This window comes from Microcaecilia unicolor, chromosome 11 (assembly GCF_901765095.1).
Source record: "Microcaecilia unicolor chromosome 11, aMicUni1.1, whole genome shotgun sequence".
Lineage (NCBI taxonomy): Eukaryota > Metazoa > Chordata > Amphibia > Gymnophiona > Siphonopidae > Microcaecilia > Microcaecilia unicolor.
Window position 1 is genome coordinate 126,793,882 of NC_044041.1, and position 20,887 is coordinate 126,814,768.

Below are 20,887 nucleotides of genomic sequence, written 5' to 3' on the forward strand. Positions count from 1 at the left end.
CACCCTCTGCCACCTGTCGGTCAACCAGGTCCAGGTCCAGTTCACCACTTTTGGTCCTAAGTTCAGCCCTTTCAGCTTATTCACGAGTCTTCTGTGGGGGACCGTATCAAAGGCTTTGCTGAAATCCAAATAGATTACATCTAGCACATGTCCTTCATCCAGTTCTTTGGTCACCCAGTCAAAGAACTCAATAAGATTCGTTTGGCAGGATTTTCCTTTAGTAAAGCCATGTTGCCTTGGGTCCTGTAACCCATTGGTTTCTAGAAAGTTAACTATCCTTTCTTTCAGCAGTGACTCCATTATTATTCCTACCACTGACGTGAGACTTACCGGTCTGTAGTTTCCCACTTCTTCCCTGTTTCCACTTTTGTGAACAGGGACCACGTCTGCTCATCTCCAATCCCGTGGAACCTCTCCCAACTCTAATGATCTATTAAATTAATCTTTAAGAGGTCTTGCCAGTTATTCTCTGAGCTCCTGCAGTATCTTGGGATGTATCCCATCCAGCCCCATAGTCTTGTCCACTTTCAGATTCTCCAGCTGTTTAGAAACTCTTTCTTCCGTAAACGGCACAGTATCCACTCCATTCCCAAATGTTCCCTCGGCAGCAGACTGCTGTCCTTCACCAGGACTTTCCTCCGTGAACACCAAAGAGAAGTAATTGTTTGAGTGGAGGAGTGGCCTGGTGGCCTACTGGTTAGGGTGGTGGACTTTGGTCCTGGGGAACTGAGGAACTGAGTTCGATTCCCACTTCAGGCACAGGCAGCTCCTTGTGACTCTGGGCAAGTCACTTAACCCTCCATTGCCCCATGTAAGCCGCATTGAGCCTGCCATGAGTGGGAAAGCGCGGGGTACAAATGTAACAAAAATAAATTGTTTGGCACACTTGCTTTATCTTCATAGTGCATGTTAAAAATAAGAACAAGCTAAATGCTAGAAATGCCCATTTTTTTCTATGGGTGTTTCTAGTGTTTAGTGCATGCTTATCATTAGTGCGTGCTAAAAATGCTACTGCGCCTTTGTGAAAGATCCCCTAAATAGAGTAAAATACATATGATTTACTCCCCCTTTACCCTGTAGCAAAAGATGCACTCACTATGGACAGCATGCAAACTTTTCCTCACATACAGGGAGGTGCAGATTTTCAAAAGACTTTTTTTTCTTTTTTTTGCAGTTAGACACCACACACCAGTCATGGAAAATGTGCTAAAAACTGTCCCATCAAGAAAGGAAATGGACAGTCAGCCAATCAGGAAATTAGTGCCACATGTGTGTGACAGGAGCCAATCACTGAAACGTGTAAGGTTTGACAGAAACTGGTAACCAGTGTGTGGTAGGAGCCAGCTGCTGTAACTAAGAATATATAAGTGTTAACAGGGTAGGATTAACTCTGGTCCAGAAAATAAGGTTTAATCCCTTGTCCAACAATTCTGAAGAGAAATTAAAAATAGTCAGAATGCCTGCTTGCTCAGACCCTATCAATTGCCAGGCTATAGGCCGCTAGTGATGTCATATCTTCTGAGACACTGACAGAGCGAGGTAAATGAATGGTGCTAGTTGATGACAAAAGCAGCTGATAATAACACCTCTTACCTGTATTGGCTGACTGTGCAGCCACAATTGATATCTTTCCTGTATATCCGGGCATTGGCAGAGTCAGATAAAGGCATATCAGACAGACCCCTGCCCTCAAACATTTGGATCTAGGCACATGCCTGGTTTGCCTATGTTTTAATCTACCCTGCCTAATTGTTTCCTACCATATCGCTTACCGCATTGTTACTTTACTTAATCCTATGTAAGCCACATTGTGCCTGCATGTGTGGGAAAATGTGGGGTAGAAATGTACTATAAATAAATAAATAAATAGTCACATGTGTGTGACAAAAGCTGGTCAGTACTGCAAGTGTTGTGTGTGTGACAGGAGCTGAAATTAAGATAGCAAATAGTGACATGAGGACTCCTCACCGTATCTCCACTTCCTGTATGGTTTCAGGCAAAGGCTGGTCCTTGGTTTCTGGAAGACAGTAGCTAAAGAGGGCACCGAGGAGAGCTGCTGCACCATAAATGATGAATGGCAGAGAGGACATATACACGCTGGTCATTTTCATGATGGGAGACAAGGCAGCACCCATCCGGGCCATGGTGTGCCCCAGCGATAATCCGGTCTGTCTGCAAGAGCAAATAAAGAGGAAAAACTTCAGGGCTTCATACTGAAAATGATTTAAGTGTATACTGCTTCAAAGGCTTTCAGGTAGTATATAAGAAATTAAAATTACTGGTGACAAGTTTGCTCTACGTAAGGGAGGAAATAGGTATGTCCCCCCAGAGGAATCATGGGTGTCTTTGGAGCAGGAGCGTAGCAAGACTTCGGTGGGAGGGGGTCCGGAGCCCAAGGTAAGGAGGCACATTTTAGCCCCCTCTGGTGCCGCCAACCCCCCGCCACTATCGACCTCCCCCCCCCCCGGCACCGTCGTCCCTTCCTCGCCACTTTCGACCTCCCCCATACCTCCGCTGCTGCCAGATACCTTTGCTGGTGGGGGTCCCCAACCCCCACCAGCCAAAGTTCTCTTCAGCGCAGGTCTCCGGCGCATTCGCTGATCTGTTTCTGTGAGTCCTGACTCCTGACGTCCTGCACGTTCCTATGTGCAGCACGTCAGGAGTCAAGACTCACAGAAACAGATCAGCGAACGCGCCGGAGACCGGCACTGAAGAAGACTTCATCTGGCAGGTGTTAGGGACCCCCACCAGCAAAGGTATATGGTGGTAGTGGCGGCTGGAGGGGGGGGCGGTCGAAAGTGGCGGGGAAGGGTCGTCGTCGGGGGGGGGGGGGGGGGGGGGGTCAAAAGTAGAGGGACCCAGGCCTAAATCTGTGGGGGCCCATGCTCCTGTGGCCCCACCTAGCTACACCCCTGCTTTGGAGGAGATGCAGGCAGTGGTTGCTGTTTTTCCCAGCCTCTACTCTACTGTCCTGTAGGAACAGCGTACACTCATTTGGTAAGCAGTCTGGAAGTTTGCAGGGATTTCTCTCTTAGCACCAACTAGGGGGAACCCAGAGTTGGCTATTGGCTCCTTTTTCCCAGAAGTGTGAGCTTGGTGGGAAGGCTCTTCATTATTGGTGCAGTGGTAGGATGAGGGTCAGCTGCTTACTTTGGAGGAAATCAGGGTGGAATACATGGTCCCTGAGGCCTCTTCACAGATGCATGAGCTCTTGTCTTGTTTGCGTTGGCCTGAATGGAATTGCTGTGGCAATTAAAATTCAATGCGAAGAAATGCAAAGCGATGCACTTAGGGAGTAGAAATCCATGGGAGACGTATGTGTTAGGCGGGGAGAGTCTGATAGGTACAGATGGGGAGAGGGATCTTGGGGTGATAGTATCTGAGGATTTGAAGGCGACGAAACAGTGTGACAAGGCAGTGGCCGTAGCTAGAAGGTTGCTAAGCTGTATAGAGAGAGGTGTGACCAGCAGAAAAAAGGGGGTGTTGATGCCCCTGTATAAGTCGTTGGTGAGGCCCCACCTGGAGTACTGTGTTCAGTTTTGGAGGCCGTATCTTGTTAAGGATGTAAAAAGAATTGAAGCGGTGCAAAGAAAAGCTACGAGAATGGTATGGGATTTGCGTTACAAGACGTATGAGGAGAGACTTGTGGACCTGAACATGTATACTCTGGAGGAAAGGAGAAACAGGGGTGATATGATACAGACGTTCAAATATTTGAAAGGTATTAATCTGCAAACGAACCTTTTCCGGAGATGCGAAGGCGGTAGAACGAGAGGACATGAAATGAGATTGAAGGGGGGCAGACTCAAGAAGAATGTCAGGAAGTATTTTTTCACGGAGAGAGTAGTGGATGCTTGGAATGCCCTCCCGCGGGAGGTGGTGGAAACGAAAACAGTAACGGAATTCAAACATGCGTGGGATAAACATAAAGGAATCCTGTTCAAAAGGAATGGATCCTAAGGAGCTTAGCCGAGATTGGGTGGCAGAGCCGGTGGCGGGGGCGGGGATGGTGCTGGGCAGACTTATACAGTCTGTGCAAGAGCCAGTGATGGGAGGCGGGACTGGTGGTTGGGAGGCGGGGATAGTGCTGGGCAGACTTATATGGTCTGTGCCCTGAAAAGGACAGGTACAAATCAAGGTAAGGTATACACAAAAAGTAGCACATGTGAGTTTATCTTGTTGGGCAGACTGGATGGACCGTGCAGGTCTTTTTCTGCCATCATCTACTATGTTACTATCCAGCTTATAATCGAAAGACAAAAACGCCTATATTGCGACCTAAATCGGGAGATAGGCGTTTATCTCCCAAAAACGAATAACGCGGTATAATCGAAAGCCGAACTTGGACGTTTTCAACTGCACTCCATCGCGGAAGCGTACAAAGTTGACGGGGGCATGACGAGGCATGTCAGAGGCGTGGTGAAGGCGGGACTGGGGCGTGGTTATCACCCAAACAGAGATGGGCGCCTTTCGCCGATAATGGAAAAAAAGTATGCGTTTGTAGCTAGAATTTAGGGCACTTTTCCTGGACACTGTTTTTTCATGAATAAGGCCCCAAAAAGTGCCCTAAATGACCAGATTACCACCAGATGGAATCAGGGATGACCTCCCCTGACTCCCCCAGTGGTCACTAACCCCCTCCCACCACAAAAAATGATGTTTCACAACTTTTTATTTTCACCCTCAATTGTCATACCCACCTCCCTGGCAGCAGTATGCAGGTCCCTGGAGCAGTTGTTAGGGGGTGCAGTGGACTTCAGGCAGGTGGACCAAGGCCCATCCCCCCCTACCTGTTACAATTGTGCTGCTTAATGCTTAGTCGTCCAACCCCCCCAAACCCACTGTACCCACATGTAGGTGTCCCCCTTCACCCCTTAGGGTTATAGTAATGGTGTAGACTTGTGGGCAGTGGGTTTTGAGGGGGATTTGGGGGGATCAACACACAAGGGAAGGGTGCTATGCACCTGGGAGCTCTTTTACCTTTTTTTTTGTTTTTGTAAAAGTGCCCCCTAGGGTGCCCGGTTGGTGTCCTGGCATGTGAGGGGGACCAGTGCACTACGACTCCTGGCCCCTCCCACGAACAAATGCCTTGCATTTATTCATTTTTGAGCTGGGCGCTTTCATTTTCCATTATCACTGAAAAACAAAAACACCCAGCTCACAAATTGTCGAATAAAACATGGACGTCTATTTTTTTCGAAAATACGGTTCGGTCCGCCCCTTCACGGACCCGTTCTCGGAGATAAACGCCCATGGAGATAGACGTTTTCGTTCAATTATGCCCCTCCACGTTACTATGTTGAAGATGTTCTAGCTCAGGACACAGCAGAACTGTGAAGTTTGTCTCTGCTTTAAAAGGTTCTTCTGAAGGAAGGGCTGGGGAGTAATCCAGTGCAGAAGCGTCATCAGACTGAATGAATTCTTTGCTTTGGTTTTTACAGAAGAAGGTGTAAGAGATCCACTTGTACCAGAAATGGTTTTCAAGTGTGATGATGCGGAGGAAATGAAATGGTATACACATCCCAGAGTACTGAAAGAACTAAAACATGAAATTGCTGATCTGCTGTCCATGATGTGTAATCTGTCGTTAAAATCATCCACAGGACCTGAAGATTGGAGGTGGCCAATGTAACGCTGATTTTTAAAAAGGGTTCCAGGGTGATCTGGGAAATTACAGAGTGGTAAGCTTGACGTCAGTGCCATGTAAAATTATGGAACACATAGATAAACATGGTTTAATGGGACAGAGTCAGCATGGGTTCAGCCAAGGGAGGTCTTGCCTCACCAATTTGCATCATTTCTTTGAAGACGTGAATAAACATGTGGATAAAGGTGAGCTGATTGATGAAGTGTATCTGGATTTTCAGAAAGCTTTTGACAAAGTCCCTCATGAGAGACTCCTGAGAAAATCAAAGAGTCATAGGATAGGAGGCAATGTTATGTTGTGGATTAGGAATTAGTTATTGGACAGAAAACAGAGGGTAGGTTAAATGGCAATTTCTCTCAATAGAGGAGTGTGAATAGTGGAGTGCCACAGGGATCTGCACTGGGTGCTATTTAACATATTTATAAATGATCTGGAAATTGGAACAACAAGTGAGATGATTAAATTTGCAGATGACAGAAAACTATTCAAGGTTGTTAAAACACATGTGGGCTGTGAAAAATTGCAGGAAGACCTTAGGAAATTGGAAGGCTGGGCATTCAAATGGCAGATGAAAAATTGAATGTGAATAAATGCAAAGTGATGCACATTGGGAAGAATAATCCAAATCATAGTTAACTGATGCCTGGGTCCAGCCTTATCTCAGCTTGTTCCAATTTTCAACAACCTTATTTCTGACTGCTCCAACTTCACCCCAGGTCCTGATCCCATCAGACCTGCCCCCAGGGGCTCAGAGCCAACCCAGATCTTGAACCAGTCAGGCCTACCCCCAAGGGCTCTTTGCAGAGCCACCCCAGGTCATGATCCAGTCAGGCTTGCCCCAAGGGGTCTTTTAAGAGCCATCCCTGATGCTGACTCTGTAAGGCCTGCCCCAAGGGCTCTTCTCCGAGTGGCTCGTTGGCCCACTTCTCTCCAAGGAGTGATTCGCCTGCTGTCAGCCTGGGCCCACCTGACCCTCAAACTGGGTGGGTGATTATCCGACTGAGGCCCAAGGGCTCATTCATCTAGAACTGTGACAATTGGTTTATAAAGGATTGCAACCTTCTGCCCTGGATTATCTCTCTAATCTACTCATACCTTATGTTCCTGTATGTGCACTTCAGTCTTCTCCCTCCACCCCTTCTTATGTTTGGATGTCACTCAGGAAACTACGTTTGTCTATGCTTGTCCAAAACTTTGGAACATGTTGCCGTTCAAAATAAAAACTGAATCTTATTGAATATCTAAAAAACTTCTCAAGACTTGGCTTTTCAAACATACCTTCAATATATTCATGAATGCCTTCGCTATATCAATAACACTTGCTCATTTTGTTGTTCTTTTCCTTTTTCTGTTTTTTATTTTTCATTTTTCTTGGGTTTTGTTATTGTGAACTGCATTGCAGCAATTTTTTTGCGATTTGTGGCATCAAATTGTTGAAAATAAATAAATAATGTCTGGCTCTGCCTTCGCTCTGCCCACATACTGTCCCAGCACTATCCAGAGAGTGCTGAAGTAGTGAGCAATGATATTCAGTGGCACTATTTGATAGTACTGCTGAATATCAGTGGATAGACCCAACTAAGTCATTTATCTGGGTAGATGGCTTTGAATATCAGGTCCTGGATTGCTCTGGATTTTGCAGCCTTAGACCCTTACCTGATGGTGGTGGGGTAGAGCTCCGAGGAGAACAGGGTAATAGAGCTAAAGCAGGAAGCAATGCAGCCCTTGCCAAACACAGCCAGTGAGATGCGTAGGATCTTCATGTCTGTGGGGAGAGAATAGAAAGACCAGCTTTGTGTTTTATTGACAATGGTTGTGTGCGTGTGTGAGAGAGATCATGCTAGAGAACACAGTGGAGTCAAATTTAGGAACAGGAGCTGTGGAAATTTCAACTCAAATCCATATATGGAACTTTTGGGACTAGGGCTTAATCCTTTACAACCGTGTGAAAATCACACAATCTTTGGCTAGCTCACATTCCTCCCCGTGAACTCTGCTCGCTGGACAAATCTCTCTTGTTGTCTCCCTTCTCCTCCACTACTAACTCCAGACTGCTCCTTTTCTCTCGCGGCACCTTATGACTGGAATAGACTTCCTGGACCTATACGTCTAGCTCCATCTCTACCTGTTTTCAAATCTATGTTGAAAACCCACCTTTTCACTGCTGCTTTTTAGCTCCTAGCCAATACTCAATTGCCCTCCCCTTGTCCCTTCCTTCCTTCTCACCCAGTACTTCCCTCACCCGTAACTGTCTTGTCTGTCTGTATTATTTAGATTGTAAGCTCTTTTGAGCAGGGACTGTCTCTTTGTATCAGGTGTTCAGCGCTGCGTGCGTCTGGTAGCGCTATACAAATGCTAATAATAATAATAATAATGTATAACCACAGAGTGAGTCACAGACCCCCAGATTCTATATATGATGCTCAAAGCTGTGAGTTCAAATTTGTGCACTCAATTTAATTGGTCAACGAGCCAATCAGCGCCAATAATTGGGAGCTAACACATCGTACTATTCTATAAAGATGCAGTTCCTGCGGAACTAAAAAGGGGGCGAGGCCATGGGAGTAGCATGGGCAGGTCAGGGGTATTCACTAAAAATGTACACAATGTTATAGATTTGGGGGAATCAGCACCTAATTTAGGCACATGGATTTACACCAGGTTTCAGCTGGTGTAAAACCTCACGCCTAAAAGTTAGGCGCGGATCCCGGTGCTAGGCGCTATTCTATTAATGGTGCCCAACTCAGAGTACCATTTACAGAGTAGTGCTTAATGCTTAATTTTTTCAGCACCATATGTAGAACTTGGTCCTATAAAGGCAATTTTATAAACTAGTCGCTCACTCATTATGTACATAAATGTTTAAGATTCTTACAATGACACACAAAATCTTGCACACTGTTACCCCTTCTTTTCTGGCTTCTTTCATTGTTCCCTATGCACCTTCTCGAACCCTTCATTCACTAACTGATAACAGTGGGAGTCTACTCGGTCATCTGCTTTTTTTCTTCCTCGTGCCTGCCCTCTGGAACTCGCTTCCTCAACATTTATGGACAGACGATTCTTATACCTCTTTTCGAGCTTCCCTGAAAACTTAATTTTTCAAATTGGCCTTTGGACGTTAATGTCCTCTCTGTTTGAATTTCAGCAGTGTGTGTGTGTAGGGGGGGGGGGGGGATGCTAATGAAATTCTTTTAATAGATTATTTATAAGATGTACTTTGGTTTGGTTTGAATTGGATGTTTGTCACTTATTTGATTGATCTTGAATGATTGTGCTTTCCTATCTCTATGATGGCATTCTTTTCAGTTTTTAGCTGTTTTTATTATATGTTAATGTACTGTAAACTGTTTCGATTTGAGTTCAAGAGAGGTGGTACAGTAAACATAATAAATGATAAATAATGACATACAGTACATGTGTAGAATATATATACTGGGTAACACTAGAATTGTAGAATGGAATCTAGGCCCCTTAGTTCCATTATAGAATAGGCTCTTATTGCACAGCCTTTGGGTGCCCAGATTACCTACTGTCCCCCAGATTCTGTCTATTGTGCCCAACTTTATGCATGCATCAGAGATGCGTGCACAAATAAATTCACTAATGAGCTCAGAAACATCAATTATTCAGTGCTAACAGCCAGAGGTTTTAACCTTGTCTGACAATTTTTCAATGAAAGTATAGTGAATTTCAAAAGTTATGGGAGTTTATTTAGAAAGGACCCTATCCTTAGAGTCTCAAATTAATTCAGTAGTGCATAGTGTTTTTTAAAAACTTAACCAGCTTCATAACATGTGTTCCCTTTTTGCTGAGAAACATTTTATTTTTCTGGTCCAAGTGCTTATTTTATCTCATCTGGATTACCGTAATGGACTATATTCAGGGGTGTGCTGGTAAATTTTTAACAACGGGCTCTGTCTCTCTGGGCGTAGCCAGCCATGCAATTTGGGGGGGGGGGGCAGGGGTGGACTGGCAGGCACAATGCATGCCTCTCTCTCCCTCCCCCTCCCCACTGCAGGCATGCTAGGCATAAATGGACTGCCACATTTTGATGTAATATGCCTATTGTTGGCTTGTAGCCAATTGATGCTGTATTTTTTTTGAAATTCAATAAACAAATCTTTAAAAAAAAAATGGACTGCCACATCTCCTCGCTGCTCATTTTTGGCTCTGAGCAGCATGCTGCGACTTATTGCGCATGCACGAGAAGTCCCAGTCTGTTGCTCACAGCTGGAAACACGGAGTGGGAAGCAGCAGCAGTCTATTTACTTGGCTGGTAGTGTTCAGCATCCCCACCATCAAAGTAAAAGAGGATTCAGGAGGGGGCCCGAGCCCACATTTTGGAAGTCAGTTCTTAAAGGGGGGCTACTTTAACAACTGGCTCCCACTGACTATATTGTTCTCTCTCTGATCAATTGACTTATATCGTAGTGATATGGTGAGTCAAATTGGTGGAGGGGTAGCATTGTATGTTAAGGAGGGCCTTGAATCAAATAGATTGAAAATCCTGGAGGAAACAAAACACATCTTGGTATCCCTATGGATTGAAATTCCATGTGCAAAGGGGAAAAGGGTAACGATAGGAGTGTACTACCGTCCGCCTGGCCAGGATGAACAGACAGATGTAGAAATGTTATCGGAAATTAGGGAGGCTAACAAACTGGGCAAAACAAAAATAATGGGTGATTTCAATTACCACAATATTGACTGGGTAAATGTAACATCGGGGCATGCTATGGAGGTAAAATTCCTTGGCAAAATCAAGGGCTGCTTTATGGAGCAGCTGGTACAGGAGCCGACAAGAGAAGGAAAAATTCTAGACCTAGTCCTTAGTGGAGCACATGATCTGGTGCGGGAGGTAATGGTGATGGGGCTGCTTGATAACAGTGATCATAATATGATCAGATTTGATATTAGCTTTGGCTAAGCATACACAGGGAATCCAATATGTTAGCGTTTAACTTTCAAAAAGGATACTACGATAACATTTATTTATTTATTTGTTACATTTGTATCCCACATTTTCCCACCTATTTGTAGGTTCAATGTGGCTTACATAGTACCGGAGAGGCGTTTGCAGACTCTGGTGTGAACAACTACAAAGTGATGTTGTGGTAAGATAAAGTTCATGTGAGCCACATTAGGGAATCGTAGAATGGAAGAGTTGTGTTATGTCCATTACGTGCTTTAGTTTGGTTAGGTTGAATAGGATCGGTGATAGCAGTGATCCTTGTGGTACTCCATAGTCTGCTTTCCACGGTGATGATATGTTTGAATTTGATTTTACTTCATATGTTCTTGTGGTTAGGAAGCCCTTGCTCCAGCTAAGTATGTTTCCACCAATCCCAAACTTATCTAGTAATTTTATTAATATATTATGGTTTTACCATGTCGAATGCACTAGACATGTCGAATTGGAGGAGAAGGATGTTTTTGCCTGTAGCTATTTCCTGCTTGAATTTGGCTAGAAGAGTGAGTAATACTGTTTCAGTGCTGTGGAGGGGGTGAAAACCTGACTGTGATTCGTGTAATATTGAGAATTTGTTTATATAATCTGTAAGTTGTTTGGTTACCATGCTTTCCATCAGTTTGACCACCAACGGGATAGATGCTACTGGATGGTAGTTAGTGATTTCATTAGTTTTTTTTCTTGGTATCTTTTGGTATTGTGGTGAGTAGGATATTGCCATTTTCCTTACGGAAGAGGCCTTGCTGAAGCATGCAATTTAGGTGGGATGTGAGGTCTGCTATGAAGCGGTCAGGGGCGGATTTCATTAGGTAGCTGGGACAGGTATCTAGTTTACAGTGAGTGTTGGAAAACCTACTAATCGCCTGGGTAACTGTTTCAACGGTAAGGAGAGCAAAGTTTAACCAGGTCCAGTCTGCTGGGTATTCTCCAATGGTTAGGTCCAACTCATTAAAGAAGTTTTCATTGTCAGTGTTGTTCTAAGGTAGCATGTTGCGTTGGTTTACAATTTTTTCATTGAAATACTTCACAAGTTTATCTGCAGATGGGATGTCTGTATTCATGGTAGTGACCAAGTTGGTGTCTAGGAGTTTGTTCACGAGTTGGTATAATTTCTTTGTGTCTTTGTAATCTGTCCCTATTTTGGTTTTATAGTATGATCTTTTGGTCTGTCTTATTGCGTATTTGTATTTTCTTTGTTTGTTTCCATGTGTTGAGTGTATGGTCATCTTTAGTTTTACTCCATGCTCGTTCGAGTTTCCTGGTTTGTGTTTTTAGCTTTTTCAGTTCATCATTGAACCATGGTGTCAAGTTATGCTTGCGTGAGGTTCTTGTTCGTAAGGGTGCAATTTCATCTAGTATGCTTTTGCATCTTTTATCCCATTCTATGAGGTAGTATATGGAGTCTGGTTGCTGTCCATTCATTATTGTATATCAGTTGCCAGAATGTTTTCGTGTCTACTTGACCTCTTGTGCTGTAGGATGTGTGTTCTTGTATTCGTTGTAAACCCTTCTTCCGCCAATGTAGGGAAATGTTTAGTTTGTAGTGGTCAGTCCAGGGTGTTTCTGTCCATTTAGTATCTGTTATTGTTAGGTTCTGGTCTGTTGAAAGTTTGTGTGAGATGAGATCGAGTGTGTGCCCTTTGACGTGGGTTGCTTGCATTTGTGGCCATTTGAGATCCCATAAATGGAGGAATTCCTTACATTCTCGTGCGTTGATAGGGTTCTGGTCTTCTAAGTGAAGGTTGATGTCTCCTAATACTAGTATATTGGAGTTGGTCACACATGTGTTTGAGATGAAGTCCATGAAGTTAGTCTGGTCTTCGTTCCAATTACCTGGAGCAGGGCAGTGCCTAGGGTCTCTGGCGCCCCCCTGCAGACTATCAGTTGGTGCCCCCCCCCCCCCCAATGTGGCATTGCCTTTCTCTCTTCTCCCACCCTGCCTCCTTTTTCAGCCCATTACCATAAAAGGTGAATGACAAGGGCTGTAGAATTTAGGTTTTAAAGTAGAAAATGGCCTGGGGACAAAGTTTGTCCCCTGTCACCGTCCCGTCATTCTCTATTCCATGCATCAAATTATTTTCTCTCTCGGCTCCAGATTTAGTGGACTGCGACTCTTTAAACAGCAGTTTTCAAAGCATTTCATTATTGAATTACAGTCCCTGGTTTCCTGACTCTGCAGATATAAAAATTCATACGGAAATAATCTACTGCTGTAGAGAGACTACTTCCATGTTAATATTTTCATGTAAAAATGCTGCATTTTTACATTAATAAAAATGTGACATGAAAAGCAAGTAAACATTTATCAAAAACATACATTTCCAATAGTTCAAGAGGTTTTTGCTGATTGTGGATTTGATTTGAGATAGAAGACAAGTTAACTATTTTTTGAAGTTAAAAATGTAATAAAAATTAATGAAATGAAAAGAAAATGCTAAACTTTGTCCTGAATGAAGAAACATAAGCACATTTCAGTCCCTCGAAGAACATATGAAAAAACCAATGGACTGCATTAGGGGCTTATAGCCCATTTAGTTATGTTTAAACAAAAAAGATCTGCATGAAACAAATTATTTATTTTTATTTTGACTTATAAACCACTTGCCCCTGAAACATGTACAAAACAGAATAATCCATTTGTGTATCTAAAAGGTAAACTAGTACAAAACAGATGAATACAAAAAAGGATGATACTAAGATTTGCAACAGAGTAGACACCCGGGAGGGAGTGGAAAGCATGAAAGGGATCTGAGGAAGCAAGAAGAATGGTCTAAGGTTTGGCAATTAAAATTCAATGTGAAGAAATGCAAAGTGATGCATTTAGGGAGTAGAAACCCACGAGAGACGTATGTGTTAGGCGGGGAGAGTCTGATAGGTACTGAGGGGGAGAGGGACCTTGGGGTGATAGTATCCAAGGATCTGAAGGCGACGAAACAGTGTGACAAGGCGGTGGCCGTAGCGAGAAGGTTGCTAGGCTGTATAGAGAGAGGTGTGATCAGCAGAAGAAAGGAAGTGTTGATGCCCCTGTACAAGTCGTTGGTGAGGCCCCACCTGGAGTATTGTGTTCAGTTTTGGAGGCCGTATCTTGCGAAGGATGTTAAAAAAATGGAAGCGGTGCAAAGAAAAGCTACGAGAATGGTATGGTATGGGATTTGCGTTCCAAGACGTATGAGCAGAGACTTGCTGACCTGAACATGTATACCCTGGAGGAAAGGAGGAACAGGGGTGATATGATACAGACGTTCAAATACTTGAAAGGTATTAATCCGCAAACAAATCTTTTCCGGAGATGGGAAGGCGGTAGAACGAGAGGACATGAAATGAGATTGAAGGGGGGCAGACTCAAAAAAGATGTCAGGAAGTATTTTTTCACAGAGAGGGTGGTGGATGCTTGGAATGCCCTCCCGCGGGAGGTGGTGGAGATGAAAACGGTAACGGAATTCAAACATGCGTGGGATGTGCATAAAGGAATCCTGTGCAGTAGCAATGGATCCTCAGAAGCTTAGCCAAAATTGGGTGGCGGAGCAGGTGGGGGAAGAGAGGTTGGTAGTTGGAAGGCGAGGATAGTGGAGGGCAGACTTATACAGTCTGTACCAGAGCCGGAGATAGGAGGCGGGACTGGTGGTTGGGAGGCGGGAAATACTGCTGGGCAGACTTGTACGGTCTGTGCCCTGAAAAAGGCAGGTACAAATCAAGGTAAGGTATACACATATGAGTTTATCTTATTGGGCAGACTGGATGGACCATGCAGGTCTTTTTCTGCCGTCATTTACTATGTTACTATCATAAAGATGGTTTTATAGGGCATCTTCCGCTAGCCTGCTTTCTCCTGACTATGCCAGGTGTTATTTTCCCCCCCATCTGGTCTATACAGTACTGAAGGACAGGGGTCAGAGTGCTAATTAAAAATGGGCTCACTATGAAACCCTTAAATACATACATATTTGAGTTTCCAGTGGAGCTCCTGGACTTTGGCTGCTGTGGTTTTTTGAGCAGGAATGAAGCCTGGGCCTGCTGTTGTTTTGGCTTCAGCTCTTCCAGTGAACTGATCTAACCTCCTCCTTGGGCCCGCTCACCTCTGACGCAGCTTCCTGTTTTCGGCAAGGCGGGATGTCAGACTGAGAGGGAGGGAGGACGGACCTTAAGTTGCAGAGGGAGAGGAGGCGACTCGCAATGTGCTCGGCATCCGCGAGCGAGGAAGCAGCGCATGCGCATACGCGCCGATGCGCCAACGCGGTAAAGTTAATTTTTTAAAAATTTTAAAATTCAACTGGACGGCAGCGCCGCGGCCGGCGCCCTTGAAGGCAGGCGCCCCCCTGCGGCGCTTACCCGGCTTACCGGGTTGGCACGGCCCTGACCTGGAGGTCTGTAAAACAAGACACAATTCAAATGATCATGCAGGGGTTTGTTGTGGATTCTGATTGAGACAATTTCAAGTTGAGGTGTTATGGACTCGGCAATGGTTTCGGTGGTAAAGTGGGATCGATAGATTAGTGCTATGCCTCCGCCTCTCTTTTCTTTTCTGATCCATTGTGTGATTTTGTAACCTGGAGGGCACAGGTCTAGGATTATGGGGTCCTTTTGGTCATGGATCCAGGTTTCATTGAGGAAGAGTAGGTCAAGGTTTTCTGACATGATCCAGTCTGTTAGTATTGCTGTTTATTTACAGCGGATCTGGCGTTGATGTAGCCCACTTGGATTGTTTGGAATGGGTCTTCTGTATTTGGTGTTGTATGGACTTTTGTTAGTTGTTGTTTCTTTGTTAAGGTAAGTTTGTTTGGGCCCTTCTTTCCCTTCTGTTGTGGTTGTTCGCATGTTAGTGTTCTTCCTTTGTTTAAGTTGTTGTCAGTTTGATGAGGTGAGGTATATTTGATCAGTCTATGATGATTGTGTAGTATGGGTATGATGTTGCTTTCTGCAAGTGGGGTGGTTAGTGTTAAGTGGATCAGTGTTAAGGAGTAGATTATTAGGAGTAGTTTGAGGGTATTCATTATGGTATATATTCCCTGTGGCTACTATTAAGACTGTATTCTGATGATTGAATGCGTGATAGGGCTTTGTTCTTTGGTGTGGGATCTGATGTTCTGGTCTTTTGTGTTAGTTTAGCTTGCCTTTCAGCGGTTGAGATCAGTATTGCAAAGCGCTGATAAGGAAGGCAAAGAGGGACTTTGAAAAAAAGATTGCATTGGAGGCAAAAACACATAGGACATTTTTTTTTTAGGTATATTAAAATCAAGAAGCCAGTAAAAGAATTGGTTGGACCGCTAGATGACTGAGGGGTAAAAGGGGCAATCAGGGAACACAAAGCCATAGTGGAGAGATTAAATGAATTCTTTGCTTCGGTCTTCAGCAAGGAAGATTTACATACTAACATAAGTAGTAAATGACGGCAGCTAAAGACCTGAACGGTCCATCCAGTCTGCTCAACAAGATAAACTCATTTTACATGGTATGTAATACTTTATATGTATACCTGAGTTTGATTTGTCCCTGCCTTTCTCAGGGCATGGACCGTAAAAGTCTGCCCAGCACTGTTCCTGTACTAAAAGTTCTGAAGCTAACGTCGAAGCCCCTTAAAATTTACACTCCAGCCCCTCCATATCTATTCAGTCATGATCAGTGCACAGACCGTAGAAGTCCACCCTGCACCGGTTTTATTCTCCAAATACCGGCATCGCCACTCTATCTCCGCTAAGATTCCATAGATCCATTCCTTCTAAACAGGATTCCTTTGTGTTTATCTCACGTATGCTTGAATTCCATTACTGTTTTCATCTTCACCACCTCCCGCGGGAGGGCATACCATGTATCTACCAACTTCTCCGTGAAAAAATACTTCCTGACATTACTCCTTAGTCTGCCCCTCTTCAACCTCAATTCATGTCCTCTACTTCTACCACTTTCCCGTCTCTGGAAAAATTACATTTACGGATTAATACCTTTCAAATATTTGAACATCTGTATCATGTCACCCCTGTTTCTCCTTTCCTCCAAGGTATGCATGTTCAGGTCTGGAAGTCTCTCCTCATATGGTTTGCAACCATTTTTGTAGCTTTTCTTTGCACCACTTCCAGTCTTTTTACATCTTTAGCAAGATACGGCCTCCAAAACTGAACACAATACTCTCAGTGGGGCCTCACTAACGACTTGTAGAGGGGTATCAACACCACCTTTCTTCTGCTGGTTATGCCCCTCTCTATGCAGCCTAGCATCCTTCTGGTCACGGCTGTCACCTTGTCACATTGTTTCTTCACCTTCAGATCCTCCGACATCAACACCCCAAGGTTTCTCTCCTGAGTCGAGCTTACTAATCTCTCCCCTCCTATTCGGCATCTATTTTTTGGGTTTCTACACCCCAAATACATCACTCTGCATTTATTGGCATTAAATTTTAACTTTTATAACAAGCAGTACTCCTGTTCTATATAAATTACAAAATCTTTATTAGTGAAAACAAATCAGTGCATTAAATATTACTAAATAATATCCCTGCAACTCACTTGCACTGCCATCCACACCACACTTATACCCTGATCACATACATATGCAAGTCCCACAGAGAGCATTAAGCATAATCCCTGAATTGCAGTTTCTTCAGTCTCTGTATATCATCAGAGCACAGGCTCAATAAAAATCAGTCAATAAGCCATAGAGAACAATGGCATACTGGACCCAGTTCTTAGTAGTAGTAGTAGTAGTGGATATCGCTGATCTTTGTATCCAACAAATTCTCAGGTGAAGAGAGAAAAAAACTTCACTGCAATATAAAGCTACTGTTGTTATCCCTGTGATAAAGAAACACACAGAGAAACACTGGGGATTGCAAAGTCACACAAATCTTTGACTGTGTGTAGGATCACAGAAGATTTGTGTGACTTCCAACCCTTCAGCAATATCTCTCACAAATATATTAAACAAAATGGGCCCCAGCACTGACCCCTGAGGAACCCCACTGCTCACCTTCCTTTCCTCCGAGTGGATTCCATTTACCACCGCCCTCTGCCACCTGTCAGTCAACTAGTTTTCTATCCAGTTCACCACTTTCAGTCCTAAGTTCAGCCATTTCAGCTTATTCAAGAGTCTTCTGTGGGGAAATGTATCAAAGGCTTTGCTGAAATCCAAGTAGATTACATCTAGCATAGTAACATATAGTAGATGACGGCAGAAAAAGACCGCCATGGTCCATCCAGTCTGCCCAACAAGATAAACTCATATGTGTATACCTTACCTTGATTTGTACCTGCCTTTTTCAGGGCATAGACCGTACAAGTCTGCCCAGCAGTATTTCCCGCCTCCCAACCACCAGTCCCGCCTCCCATCACCGGCTCTGGCACAGACTGTATAAGTCTGCCCTCCACTATCCTCACCTCCCAACCACCAACCTCTCTTCCCCCACCTGCTCCGCCACCTAATTTTGGCTAAGCTTCTGAGGATCCATTCCTACTGCACAGGATTCCTTTATGCATATCCCACGCATGTTTGAATTCCGTTACCGTTTTCATCTCCACCACCTCCCGCAGAAGGGCATTCCAAGCATCCACCACCCTCTCCGTGAAAAAATACTTCCTGACATCTTTTTTGAGTCTGCCCCCCTTCAATCTCATTTCATGTCCTCTCGTTCTACTGCCTTCCCATCTCCGGAAAAGATTTGTTTGCGGATTAATACCTTTCAAGTATTTGAACGTCTGTATCATATCACCCCTGTTCCTCCTTTCCTCCAGGGTATAGATGTTCAGGTCAGCAAGTCTTTGCTCATACGTCTTGGAACGCAAATCCCATACCATTCTCGTGGCTTTTCTTTGCACCGCTTCCATTTTTTTAACATCCTTCGCAAGGTACGGCCTCCAAAACTGAACACAATACTCCAGGTGGGGCCTCACCAATGACTTGTACAGGGGCATCAACACTTCCTTTCTTCTGCTGATCACACCTCTCTCTATACAGCCTAGCAACCTTCTCGCTATGGCCACCGCCTTGTCACACTGTTTCGTCACCTTCAGATCCTCGGATACTATCACCCCAAGATCCCTCTCCCCCTCAGTACCTATCAGACTCTCACCGCCTAACACATAAGTCTCTCATGGGTTTCTACTCCCTAAATGCATCACTTTGCATTTCTTCGCATTGAATTTTAATTGCCAAACCTTAGACCATTCTTCTAGCTTCCTCAGATCCCTTTTCATGCTTTCCACTCCCTCCCAGGTGTCCACTCTGTTGCAAATCTTAGTATCATCCGCAAATATGCAAACTTTACCTTCTAACCCTTCGGCAATGTCACTCACAAATATATTGAACAGAATCGGCCCCAGCACCGATCCCTGAGGCACTCCACTACTCACCTTTCCCTCCGAGCGAACTCCATTTACCACCACCCTCTGTCGTCTGTCCGTCAACCAGTTCCTAATCCAGTTCACCACTTCGGGACCTATCTTCAGCCCATCTAGTTTATTTAAGAGCCTCCTGTGGGGAACCATGTCAAAAGCTTTGCTAAAATCTAAGTAGATTACTTCTATAGCACGTTGATGATTCAATTCTCCAGTTACCCAATCAAAGAATTCAATGAGATTCGTTTGGCACAATTTCCCTCTGGTAAAACCATGCAAACGGATCTTGCAACTTGTTGGCTTCTAGGAAATTCACTATCCTTTCCTTCAGCATGGCTTCCATTACTTTTCCAATAACCGAAGTGAGGCTTACCGGCCTGTAGTTTCCAGCTTCTTCCCTATCACCACTTTTGTGAAGAGGTACCACCTCCGCCGTTCTCCAGTGCCTCGGAACCTCTCCCGTCTCCAAGGATTTATTAAACAAATCTTTAAGAGGACCCGCAAGAACCTCTCTGAGCTCCCTCAATATTCTGGGGTGGATCCCGTCCGGTCCCATGGCTTTGTCCACCTTTAGCTTTCCAAGTTGTTGATACACACTCTCTTCCGTGAACGGTGCTATATCCATTCCATTCTCAGGTGTACTTTTGCCAGTCCCTCACGGTCCTTCTCCAGGATTTTCTTCAGTGAAAACAGAACAAAAGTATTTATTTAGCAAATTGGCTTTTTCTTCATCATTATCTACATAGCGGTTCACTGTATCTTTTAGTCTCACAATTCCCTTTTTAGTTATTCTTCTTTCACTAAATATACCTGAAGAAATTTTTGTCGCCCCTCCTTACATTTCTACCCATTTGTTCTTCCGCTTGCGCCTTCGCCAGACGTACCTCTCTCTTGGTTTCTTTTAGTTTCATCCGGTATTCCTCCCCGTGTTCCTCTTCTTGAGATTTTCTATATTTCTGGAACGCTAACTCTATAGCCTTTATTTTCTCAGCCACTTGCTTGGAGAACCATATCGGTTTCCTTTTTCTCTTGCTTTTATTTACTCTCCTTACATAAAGGTTTGTGGCCCTATTTATTACTTCTTTCAGCCTGGACCACTGCCCTTCCACTTCACGTTCGTCCTCCCAGCCCATCATCTCCTTCCTCAGGTATTCCCCCATTTTACTAAAGTCAGCACTTTAGTGAAATCCAGGACTTTGAGTTTAGAGTGGCCGCCCTCCACTTCAGCCATTATATCAAACCAAACCGTTTGATGGTCACTGCTTCCCAGGTGTGCACCCACTCAGACATTTGACACACTATCCCCATTTGTGAGCACCAGATCCAGCATCGACCTTCATCTAGTTCTTTTGTCACCCAGTCAAAGAAGTCAATGAGATTCGTTTGGCAGGATTTTCCTTTGGTAAAGCCATGTTGCCTCAGGTCCTGTAACCCGTTGTCTTCTAGGAAGTTAACTATCCTTTCTTTTGAGCAGCGTCTCCATTATTTTTCCTACCACCGATGTGAGACTTACCGGTCTGTAGTTTCCCACTTCTTCCCTGTCTCCACTTATGTGAAGCGGGACCACATCCGCTCGTCTCCAATCTCGCGGAACCTCTCCTGTCTCTAAAGATCTATTAAATCTTTAAGAGGTCCCTCCCTGAGCTCCCTCAGTATCCTGGGATGAATCCCATCTGGCCCCATAGCTTTGTCAACCTTCAGATTCTCAAGCTGTTTATAAACTCTTTCTTCCGTAAACAGCACAGTATCCATTCCATTCCCAGATATTCCTTTGGCAGCCAACCACAGTCCTTCACTAGGATTTTCCTCCATAAACACCGAAGAGAAGCAATTGCATAGCGCATTCGCTTTATCCTCCTTACTTTCCACATAACCATTCTCATTATCTTTCAGTCTCGCAATTCCATTCCTATCTTTTCTCCTTTTTCCAATATATCTGAAAAG

At 44.3% G+C, this 20,887-nt stretch overlaps 1 protein-coding gene across 1 annotated transcript in view; it reads right to left on the minus strand.

The window, feature by feature from the left end:
* The window catches only part of LOC115480790 (solute carrier family 22 member 6-A-like), a 125,634-nt gene that overhangs the window by 13,375 nt on the left and 91,372 nt on the right, over positions 1-20,887 (minus strand). Inside the window, exons 8-9 of the mRNA XM_030219691.1 lie at positions 7,304-7,412; positions 1,969-2,172 (exon numbers count right to left, since the gene is read on the minus strand). Coding sequence (XP_030075551.1) covers positions 1,969-2,172; positions 7,304-7,412 — 313 coding nt within the window. The remainder of the gene's footprint in view (positions 1-1,968; positions 2,173-7,303; positions 7,413-20,887) is intronic.